General features: G+C 40.7%; 1 protein-coding gene across 23 annotated transcripts in view; it reads right to left on the reverse strand.

Moving 5' to 3' along the window:
- SUN1 (Sad1 and UNC84 domain containing 1) overlaps positions 1-10,726 on the reverse strand; it is a 33,301-nt gene extending 22,575 nt beyond the window's left edge. For 9 of the 23 annotated variants that reach the window (XM_026723737.2, XM_087942031.1, XM_087942037.1 and 6 more), the window contains exon 1: positions 5,710-5,915. Coding sequence is in view for 1 of the 23 variants with exons in the window: in XM_087942025.1 (XP_087798151.1) it covers positions 5,584-5,696 (113 nt within the window). In the remaining 22 variants the exon portion in view is untranslated. Of the gene's footprint in view, positions 1-5,583; positions 5,916-10,571 lie in introns of those variants that run through there. The other 14 variants (XM_087942035.1, XM_087942034.1, XM_087942027.1 and 11 more) reach the window with 5 other exon arrangements.
- Between the last annotated feature and the right edge of the window lie 1,351 nt (positions 10,727-12,077).

The raw sequence follows: 12,077 nt of genomic DNA on the forward strand, positions 1-12,077 counted from the left end.
CAAACCTGTATTTTAGAAATTTGTTTCAGCTTAGGATTTCAATGGCCTGAACTCTGGAAGCTACCTTTCAAGATGAGAACTAGTTCATGAAGTATTTTCTGTTTGATTGGCGCCCGTGAAAACTCTTCAAGGCAGTGTCACGCCCTGGATGTAATTGAACAGCCTTTTATGGCTTCAGACTTGATGTAACACTGAATATCAGATCTCATTTATCGATTACTGCACAACTATCAAATATCATCTGAGGTGCAGCTTGAAAACCTAGGGCAAAATGTTAAGCCAAACCACTGACTTTTAAAGCTTTGACTAGCAAAATCTGCAAACAACTAAAGCAGCCCACTCCCAAAATGTTTTTTTTTTTTTTAAGTTGTGCATTTGCTGTGGGAAATTGGCTCCTCTTAGTCCTTGGGAGAAAAAGATATCTTCAACGTTTGTAGAGCGGGGGAAAACTGTTTTAAATGCTACCAGGAATACAACTGAATTGTGTTTTTCTGCTCCTTAGGGTTTGTTTTATGTATATATGCTGCTATTTTAATTGTTTACGCCATAGGAAATGGCACTGGTCATCGGAGGAGAGTACAGATCCCAGTTGGGAATTCTCATTGTGTGAATTAAAACAACAACAAACTTTGGAAGAAAATGGGAGAGAATAGAGCTACACATTCCAAAGGATTAAAACAAACTGTACCTCAGTTAAAGTGTAAAGCATTAGGAAACAAATACAAATATATTAAATGTTATGATGGAAACATGCTGACACTTTGAGGGACAGTTTTATCTTCCATAAATTTCTCAGGCATCCTTTAAAAAGAAAAGGAAAGGTTGATTTAATTTTGAGCTGTAAGAATGCAGCTCCTGAGTCTTTCTGCATTTTAGTCCTGAGTAGTAGTTTGAGTAAGGGGTTCTTAAAAGTGTGGGTCATGGCTTTGAAAGGAGTGGTGGGCATTTTACAAAGGCCTCACAAGATTTTTGTTAAAGCTGATCAAATTTGCCCAGGCAAATGGGGAATGCTATCAGAATTTGCTCCCAAAATTAGTTTCAAGAGAAGGATAAATTTACAAATCTAGCCAGCTAGCCATTTAGTTTTGGCTAATGCCAAAATCACCCATCCACCACATCAGTTTTCTTAACTTTTAGTCATTGAGCAGTTATGCAAAGTTGCTGATCATTTTAGGTGGTTGCGGTATCACAAAGTTTGAAGTCCCTTGGCTTTGATTTGGGCTTAGCATCAAACTTAGATTTGGGGCTTGGCGGTGTGACGGTAACTCATTATGGTTATATCCAGTGAATAATTGTGAAATAAATGGAATGTGTAATGTGTAAATGGACTCAATAAAGACAAATGCAAATGAGGTTACACGCAAAGAGAAAAATAAAAGCTGCACAGGACAGTTGAGTACTTAAAAGGGAGAACTACCATTGTGCAAATAATTAAAGTCCCAAGAGTAGAGTAACACCCCTGACCTCCTGTTCTGCACTGGAACCAGGGGAAAAATTATCGTAAGGGGAGCATACACACCTAGTCTAAAGAAAATGGCATTGAAGCGAGAGGCCAATTTTCATCTTCAATTTGAAAGCAAAACTAGATATTTGGAGAATCTGAAAAGTCTCCATGATGCTTTCACCAGCATGCCAAGCAGGCTGCAAAACCCATGATTAAGAAAACAACATCACTCCCCGTTGTTCTAATTTGGTCTCAGAAACGGAGGTGTTCATTGGAGAACAATTCAATTTTTGTTTCAGGCATCACAGTGGGGAAAAAGATCCATCCTTGCCATCTGTCCTAAAACTGGTGAAACAGTACAGCTTAATAGCATCTTTCAAACTCTGCTTCGGTTACAATCCAGGTTCATTATCTTCCACCCAACCACAATTTTAACAAGGGGAAAATGCAGCTTTCCAAATGCGATGGGAGTGGAACAAAACGCCTTTCAGGAGGCTGTGAGTTCGATCCTAGGTTGAGGCAGGTATTTTTCTCTCTGGGCACAATGAGAATATATCTGCTGCACAAAACTCCACATTGGCGACTGGAAGGGCATCTGGCCATTAAAACACTCTGCTAGCTCCATTCAGTTGCCTAGACTCCACCCCGCAAGGGATTATGGGGTCGTTAAAACAGGATAATGATGATGTGAATCTGTCCAAAGGACAAAGCTCAAATCACTTCCAAAACTAGGGGCAGATTTTGGTGCTCAAACAACAAGCCAAACGTGGCTTAAATTTTGTTTCAAATTTATCAGGTCAGCAACTTGGAGAACCTGTTTCTAAATGTACACTGGTCAAGAATTCTACAGTAAAATTATAATAACTTGCATGGCTGTAATATGAAAATATTACACCTTACCCTAAGCTGGATCTTCTCTATCTTCAGAGAAATAAACTTCCTAGAAGTTTTGGAGGACCCAGTAAGTCATACTAGATAGGGAAGACTGGAAGACAGAGTCCCAAGAGATTTGGAGGTGGCCAGGTTGGGAAAGGCTGTTCCTAAGCAAATATATAAATCTTCTAATACTTCAGCTACAAGAATGATTTCAGCATCATTTCTAGAAAGTGATATAAAACACTTTCCCGCCCAACTGGATTATTTCTTTCAGGTTCTTCAAAACTCAAGAAGTTTTGGAGGAAGCAGGCCATTGTTTTGATATGCATAAAGCAATGATCTTGCAAAACAGCAAATCTACAATTAGCAAAATTATGTTTTTAAAGAACTAAAGCAGTTTAAGATGCACCACACAGACATAATAAGAGACGCTTCCTGCAATCAGGCCTCGAACAGTTCTCCAAATTAACGCAGCAATTGGAAACAACTTCCATATCTGCTGGGTACACCAGCTTAAGTTCTGCCTGGACCTGTGTTACCACTGTTACTACCAAAGTTGCTCTGAGTTGAATAGTTTTGAAGTCATTATCACTTCTGGTTTCAAATCAAACTAAAGGACCAACAGTAACTGGTTTCTTCGAAGAGGCCTTCAAAACCACAGGGATGAAGGGAAGTCACGGGGAATGGGTTCTGAAAAGAAGGCCAATATTACTGACTTTCACAAGGCTGGAAAGCAACATCCTCCACAAGTGAGCCAGGAATATTAGAAACAATGGTAATATCTGGTTTTTTGCAATGGTTCCCTGGAGCCTAAACATAGCTGTGAGACACGGTTACTTAGCAAACAAAATGGCATCAACAGATCTAATTTGGACTTGGATGCTCGACAGCTGCTCCCTTCTTCTTGGAAGCCCACATATGAAATATTAGGCTATGAAGGAATGTTTTTTTAAATTGGCAGAAGCACAAACTGTAGATAGGGACTGAGCTCGTAGCTATTATTTGCATGCAAGCTGTTTAACTATTAAAACTGTTTTCTTACTGTAAGAAATTGGGAAGCTGCCAGGAATCCAAAACAAAAATATATTTCATTCTTTTTTTCAATCTGGCAGTTGAACTGTGTATACAGAGGAGTTACTGGCAGTCCCCATCAGCTGAAGCTTTCACCTTTTGTGGTAAGTATTGACTTCCATTGGAGCAGTGGTTGAGTTACGGAAGACAGAGATCTTACATGTGGGAAGTTATGGAAGAAAGGGGGACTACGTGAACAATCATACTACTACATAGACTATCCCAAGTTGACTCGCCAACTTGGGATAGTCAAGGAGAACATCCCCTCAGCTAGCAACATTATGATGTTAAGACTACAGAATCTTTTTTTTTTTAAAGAATATAAATGTGCTGTCATGGAAGTCTTTCTGAAGATGTTGACATAAATATGAGAAGCCTGGATTTTAGGTCATATTCCCCAAACTGACATCAACTCAATTTGCTGGATTACAGTTTCTTTCATCTCTGGCTGTTGTGGTCTTCCCCCGTGAGACTCAATTCATCCTGGTTACAAATAAATTGATTGGTCCAGATTACAACCACGTCATGTGGAAAACAAAGGATCTCTCAAAATTTGCACGGATTGCGCTGATTAATTGTTCTCACACTTAGGAAATTCCTTCCCTAGTTCTAGGTTGGACCTCTTTTTGATAATATGTTACTTCTTGTCCTTGCCCTCAGGTGCTTTGGACAATAGGTTGTCCCCCTCTTTGTCACAGGCCATCAGGTTCAAGCAATTCATTTGCTCAAATCTTCAAGGGAGAACTGCCCCAAGGGCCAGCATTTGACAGAGCTCACTTTGTCCGGCAAAGAATTTCTATTTCTTTTCCGTATCACCATAATAGGCAAATAATGCAGTAGGTCAGCTTTGGGGACTAAATGAGGCTTTCCAAACCCAGAATGGTTGGTTCACACATGGCAGTAGGCCCAACAAGCCATTTTTTTTTAAAAAAAAAAAAAAAGAGGGGAAGCTTTATGTGATAAGTTTTTCTACTCCCAGTTTTACTCTCTAGGTCTGGGTTATTGGGAAAAAAGTAATCAAAAGCACAAGCGGAATATGTAAAATATAACCAAGTGGTACAAAACTATCAACAAAACTTATGTGCTTCATTTCAGAGCCGTTATAAATCTGTTAAGTTCAGAACCATGGACATCCTTTTCCGTCCGTGTTTCACTGCAGGGGCTGGGGTAAAACACGTGAAAACGACACAGCTGTATGCATAATCACAATGCTGAACTAAGAAACAAATTCCACTTTCCTTGCACTGCACAGCTAACATCTGTTTTATGGGAATACCTAATACTGCACATCAGGGTGTCTCAGAAAATTGAAAATAACTTAATTATTGTGGCTCTGCTTGCTGCAATAATACAGAATGTAAGACTAAGCAGTAAAGCTTGATTCCATTTGGAAAGTGGAGGAAATATTATTACTGCAATGATCAAAGCGCACCACCGGTTTTAAAATGTATTCTTGAAAAAAAATGTGGGTGTTTTCAAAGTGTGGTACGTCAAGCATGCATCCCAAGGCAATCCTCAAGTTCAACCAAATTATACAGCACATTAAAACAGAATTAATCCAAACAGTAACAAGCAGCCTGCAATTTTGAACCTGGCTGCTATTTTAAGGATATACTTGACAACCTAATTAATTTCTGAATTCTATTTATTTATTCAATACATTTATTTAGCCTGAATAACTCACTTCCCCAGGCAGATGCCTCAATAGTTCTTAACAAGACAAGGAATATCTAACATTTTGCAGCTGTTTCACACATTGTTGTGTGAAATGCTATTAATTTACAACAGGCTGAACAACAAGAGCTTAATGCAAAGCAGAACAATCAATTGAAAGCATGAACACAACCATCCAAAATAAAAAATAAATCACATGTGAATGGACTCAAATCTAGCACACAGCAAGCTTGATCTGCATTATTCCCTGGACTTGACTACCCAATGACAAAACACCTTCCGACACATAAGATGCCTTTTAAAAAAAATATTCCAAACTTAAGAGTTGCAATTCTGCTCATAATGCTAGCAACAGAACCTGGCTCTTATAAACAACTCGTAGTATCGGATGCACACGTTAGATAAATCCTGTCTGAGATAGGATTCTCGCAAGCCAGTGTGATTGACACAATTGTCAATTGTTTTATGCATCAAAGCAGGTTCCCGATTGGTTAAAAACAAAAGGGCAACCTGCTCACCAAGCCTGGCTAACCTGAGCAAGCAAATTAGATCCTTGCTTTGACAGGGCTAAAAAGAAGTTGCTGGAGGAGAGATCAGTTCTGCCCAGCCAGCAGTAAACTGCAGCGGGCATCCACAGTTCAAACCTGAAACTTTTCCAAATCCAGCATGGTTCCACCCTGGCAGAAGGCACCGGGGATGCCTCAGTGTGGCATTTTTTTCCTAAAGCAGAATTTGCCACAGCCGGATCATTGAGAAGAAGTTTTGAGAGTTGACAGCAGGCTCAGACTCCTGTATTCCACCCTGCAGAATCCCAAAATGGCTTCCCAGCTTCAACAAAGCCTGAAGGATCAAATCTAATTTAATCCAGCCTCTTGAACTCCTCCCTGTCAGTCACAGCCAGGCTTCAAATTGATTGGCCTGAGTGAGGTGGGCCAGCCTACTGCACTTAACTCTTTCATTCCCTTCCAGCAACGCAAAGTCTAGAAATTGTTTGCTAAGGCTGTACTTATAGCTACAGAGGTTTCCATAGGGCTTTAATTTGGTTTTTAAAAAAATAATAATGATGATGATGATGATAATAATAATAATAATACAATAATAATGGGTTAAACCTGTATGCCGCCTGACTCTCAACCACTCTGGGCAGCTCACAACCAGCAAATAAATTGCAATAAAATTGAAAAATTAATAAAATCAATTGATGTGGAAAACTCCTAAAAAGATGAAGAACGTACTGCCACAGATCCTATCAACCCTTCTTGCATTTGTTATTGATTTAGTCCTGTTGCAAAATCCAGTGATTGCAATGTTTTGGAAAAGAGGGGAAAAATTAGCAGGGCAAAAGGATTATATCAGAACCGTTGCTGTTTTTGATAAAACATGTGATTTTTCCCATTTTGGGAGTCCTATGAAATACAATTCCATTACACCTTCTATGACAGAGTCACTTTGAAAGGATCCCCTTGTTAAAATACAGAGTCAAATGCTGATATGAGGAAAGGGTTTATCTAAATAATCTCCAGACATTGTCATCCATGCAAATCACCAAAAATTCTCCATTTTAATCCATGTAAATTGCCATTTTAATGTTAGGAACACTTTCTGCCCACCATACATTTTGGAACTATTCATTTTTCTAACTCTTTTCCTAGTTGCACAAACAGGAGCTGGTGTTAGACAAAATGCTACAGCTAAATTTTAATATTTAAATATGGATAGGGCCATCGTGCTTCACACAACGAAGCTCCTGAACTCAGCCAAGGTGTGGTGCTTCATTCCAAAGCCACCTTGTGGTTTGTACAGACTACTCTATATCTTGTTGTGGTAATGAAAAAAACAGTTTTCCGGAGCACACCTCTCACTTCTGCCACCTGTTGCTCACCTGGTGAAGTTTTTCACCTAGTCCCAAAGAAGCTCCGCTTTGCGACTCTCTTGCTTTTCCTGACTCCTAAAAGGATTCTGAAAACCTTTTAGAAAAATCAGCTATTAATACGGCAGAAATCGCCATGTGTCGCCTGGCACAGATGCCCCATCTTGGCAAACTGCCTTTTATTCACTGAATTATGCCAGCAGCGACCAGCAAGATGCCAAGCCAAGGTTGTTGCATCAATGCTATCAGAGGCCTCGTTTCATTTGAAAATCCCCAAGTACAGATAAACAGAATGCTGTTTTTGTTTACCAGCTGTCTGCCCCCAGCCTGCTCTGGAGCAAAGACATGGAGACGCGGAGGTACAGATAAGCGTTGGTGGTTTTTTTAGTGGTGTGGGCATTTATCTGCCAAGGAAACAGGAGGCACCAGCTGTTGCTATTCAGATCAAAACACTAGTAAAATTGTGTGAGCCTGGAACAACTTTGCAAGACTAACAATCCCCCACATTCTCATGTGAGGGGGAGCAAAGGATAAAATAACTTTCCTGGTTTGTTTATCAAATTTAGACCCTGCCCATCTCATTATCCAAGTGAATCTTGGTGGTTTATTGATACAAATGCTAAAACCATAGTTGTGGGGGGGGGAATAGAATGTAAAACAGATTTAAAACACAGCCAAGGATAAAACAAGAGCAGAGTTAACAAAAAGTTACAACGTTATAGACCCTTTTCAAGAGTTTTGTTTCTTTGTTACACCGCAAGGAAAAATTAATATAAACTGCATAGCTACGAAGGATTATTCAATTATTTTTCTTAGAAAACTTCCTTTTGACTGACTTGATAAAATCTCCTATTTCTTATCTTTCATATCATGTTCTATTAGTAAAACAAAGATGCTCCTTAACAAAAATAAAGTGAGGGTGCTCCATTTCAGCTTGGGTATTTGTCAGAGGTTATTCCGCTGCAAGACTTTGGGGTGAATAATAGAAAACCAATTTTTCTACCCATCACTGGCTGTTATATGCTTGCTTGAATAACTAAATCTGACACCACTTTTGGAAAAGATACACATTCTGCCTTCAGGCTATGTTTCCAACAGTTTTTATTAGAGTTATTAAACCAAGCACATGAATTCTTAACAATATACTAAATTTTGGGGGGCTTAAAGTACTGGGTACAGCTGGACTGTTTAAGCAGTTTCCAAACTAATATATTTTGCAAATTTTGTGGGTTGATAACCAGTTTAAGTGTGCTGGTTGTTAAGTGCAAACTGTGACTTTAAAAAAAAACATGAATTGAGAGAAAAGTTTGTTTAGGATATCTATAGTTTGTTTGAAAATAGTTTATAAAACTAAAAAGAACAGAGGTAAATGTAGGCATGTGTCCTTTTTCAGTAACACAAGATATAAAAGATAAATAATGAGCCAACAGGCAAAACCAGAACCATCATTGTTACAAATCTTAAATAAATGAAAAGAAATGAAAAGTTGAAACTTTAAAAATATGTATCAAGCGGGAAAAACAGGATTAAGGGAAAAAATAAACATGTTAACATATAGTATGTACATTACTGAGATGCATTAAATTTGTTAACATTGTTAGTCCAAAAAAACCCCATATATTACAAAAGAGAGCAAGAAAAGAGAAATGGAGGAGGACTAAACAGCACTGAAATAACTTCATTGTTGTTTAAACGTAGAACTCCCACAAACCTTTCAGTAATCCATAGGTTAAAAATAAATTAAACAAAAGTGAAACATATCAGCATGAAAGCCTACAGACAAGGCATCATAAATCAATAGTAATCGATTATAACATGGTCAACAGAAGAAAATGGATGTATGCATTACAAAGAGCAAAAGGGAGAAGTAGGCCACAGGAGGTAGCAAACATATATTAAGAAAGAAAATGAATTATTCTTGCTTCCGTCACAAATTACCTTGAAACCCTCAATATTTGGCAGTGCAGTTCTTTTAATGGATAATCAGATAGCAAATTCTGACCCAAGCTGGAAGAGGGATTATGTTGTAAATTGCCTATTACCAGAGTCCTCTGGTAATAGGTTACCTATAATGCATAATTAATTAAGCTAAATGGCAAGCAAAAAAAAAAGAGATGGCAAATAAAGAGAGAATATACACTTTCATTTATGCCTCTAAAGGTAAGTAATGTGTATGTGTATAGGAATATAGATGAACACATGAAGTGCATTGGTGAGTGTTTCTGAGTCATACTTTGCTTGGAAATATTTGTCAGAAGTTTGCCACTCCACTTCCTAGGGCTGACTCATGTGTGTGTGTGTGTGTGTGTGTGTGTGTACAGATAGTCCTCAAATTACAACCACAACTGAGGCCAAAATTTCTGTTTCTAAGTGAAACATTTGTTAAGTGAGTTTTGCCCCATTTTACAACCTCACTTGCCACAGTTGTTAAATGAATCATTGCCGTTACTGAATTAGCAACACGCTCGCTCAGTGAATCTGGCTTCCCCATTGACTTTGCTTGTTGGAAGTCGCAAAAGCTGATCATATGACCCTGGGAGGCTGCAACTGTCGTAAATGTGAGTTAGTTGTCAAACATATGAATATAAATCATGTGACCAAGGAGCTGTTGCCGTGGTCGTTAAGTGTGAAAAACAATCCTAAATTACTTTTTCAGTGCAATTGTAACTTTGGAAGGCCACTAAATGAACTGTTGTTGAGGACTACCTGGTCTATGTATATATAAAAGGTGCGTATGTGGTGTGTGTGTGTCTGCATATATACCTTCCGACGACCAAAGTCAATGGGAAAGTCAGATTCACTTAACAACCATGTTACTAACTTGTCCACTGCACTGATTCACTTAACAACTATGGCAAGAAAAGCCATCAAATGGGACAGAACTCACTTCACCAATGTCTTGTTTAACAATAGAATCTTTAGGCTCCATTGTGGTCCTAAGTTGGACTCCCTGTGTGTTTGTGTGTGTGTATACACACACACATGCGCATATGCATACACACACATATATATGCATATGCATATGCACATACATACACATATATATGTACACACACACACATATAGAAATGGTGTAGGGTCTCCTGTTGGGCAGGAGGGTTGGACTAGATGACCTACCCTTCCAACTCTGATTGCTATTATTTATATATATGTATGTATGTTTGTGTGTGTGTGTGTGTGTGTACATATATATATATATATATATATACATACATACATACATATACATACACACACACACATTTTTCAGCTGTATTACGCATACCTCTTTAGGTAATAGGACAGGTATCAAATATCCACACCTGCACACGCCCCTCTCGCTCACCTGCAGGTATTATTTACTCTCTCTCTCCGTGAGGGAGGGGGGTCTCCTCCTTCCCCCTCCGCCCCCAGTCAGGATCGGGACCCTCCTCTGAGGGAGAGGGGGACTAAACCCACTTTATACGCCCCCTCCCCACCCCCGCCCGCCCGCCCCCTCCCCGCCTCAGCCTTCGCAGCTGCTCCGCCTTCTTCATGGCGGGGAACCGGTGGCCGCGCCCCCCCCCACCCCCCTCCTCTCTTCGCGCGGCCACGGCCGACCGAGGCAACAAGTGAACCGGGAGAGAGCGGGAGCGCGCAAGCCCCTCCCCACGTTACCTGACGGGCCGGCCGTGCGCGTCCCCGCGCCTTTCGAAGCGCCGCCGCGCTCTCCTGAGGGGAGGGGAGGGGAAGAAAAACGTCGGCGCGTGCGCGCACGCTCCCCGGTGCGGCCGTTGGGTTTCGAAAGTGGCTCGCGCTGCGAGGGGAGGGCCACGCCCACCGGCCTCGGCCACGCCCACCCCGCTTGGCGAAGCGAGCGGCTGCCGGGGGATGTTGGCGCTGGGGATGATGGGCGTGGTAGTCCGCGAAGGAGGCGGGATACGCCCTTCTGGGGCTGTAGCCACAGCTGGGGTTGGTGTCACAAGCCAGGATCATCCTGTGAAGGCTACCGGGATCCCAGGGCAGCTTAGCACCACCTATCCTGGTTAGCGAGAAGCCACGATGCTCTGCATAACCTGGACCCTTCCACTGTCTTCACAAAGCCGAATAGGTGCGATCTTGGTTTGTACTCTGTGCGAAGCGGTAGTTTGGCTGAGTTTGGGCAAGGATCCTATCCATCAGCCAGTGTTTCTCAACTTGAGCATGGACTTCAACTCCCAGAATTCCCCAGCTGGGGAACCAGTGGCTGCCCTCAGAATTCCCAGCTGAGGAATTCTGGGAGTTGAAGTCCATGCTCCTTCCGGTTGCTCAGGTTGAGAAACACTACTGATGGGATAGGATCTTCTCCCAAACTCAGCCAAATGATGGCTTTGCACAGAGTACAAACCAAGATTCCCCAGCTGGGGATTTCTGGGAGTTGAAGTCCATGCATCTTTTGGTCGCTCCGATGGGCAAACATCACCTTAAGTCCAGTCCTCTTCCATTTGCTCAGGGTGAACAAACGTCACCTTAAGCCATGATTTATGACTCACAGTGGCTGCTCTACATTTTACACCAGCACCATCCCATGATTTGGTTCAATTCACTTATAACTCCATACTTCACTTAACTGCAGTGATTCATTGAACTGTGGCCAAAAAACCGTCATAAAATCAGGTGTGAGTCACTTAACCTCACTTAGTGAAGGGAATTTGGGTCCCAATTGTCATAAGTTGAGGACTACCTGTATCGTTGTGCCAACTTCCTCCTAGGAGGTGTTAGCACAGGCCATTTTAACTAAGGAATAACTCTTTCTGATTAACGGATTCAAATAAAAAACAGCATTTAGCTTACAGATAGTTTGAATTCTCACAAAGGGCGAGTTCGAAGCCTGTGGGTTTTTTTTTTCTCTTTAAACAAACAGCAGAGAGATGTCAGCCTTTTGAGATTTACCAGAATTTTGCTGTGCTCAATTTTGAAAGAAACACAAGTTATAACCTCTCCAGATACCAGTACCTCTATTTATCATCCTTTGGCAGTTCAGGTGATTCTGTCACTGGGAATTTCTTCTGGAGATTGCAGGTACTGATAATGTAAGGGCCTGACTTTCTATTTTTGTTTTTCCACTGAAAAATCTTGGTTTTTTTTTTTTTACAAGAAAATTCAGCCTATTTTATCATCATCTGGGTTTGCATTTATGCACGG

Source organism: Pseudonaja textilis, chromosome 14 (genome assembly GCF_049901715.1).
Source record: "Pseudonaja textilis isolate UNSWEBS1 chromosome 14, rPseTex1.2, whole genome shotgun sequence".
Classification (NCBI taxonomy): Eukaryota; Metazoa; Chordata; class Lepidosauria; order Squamata; family Elapidae; genus Pseudonaja; species Pseudonaja textilis.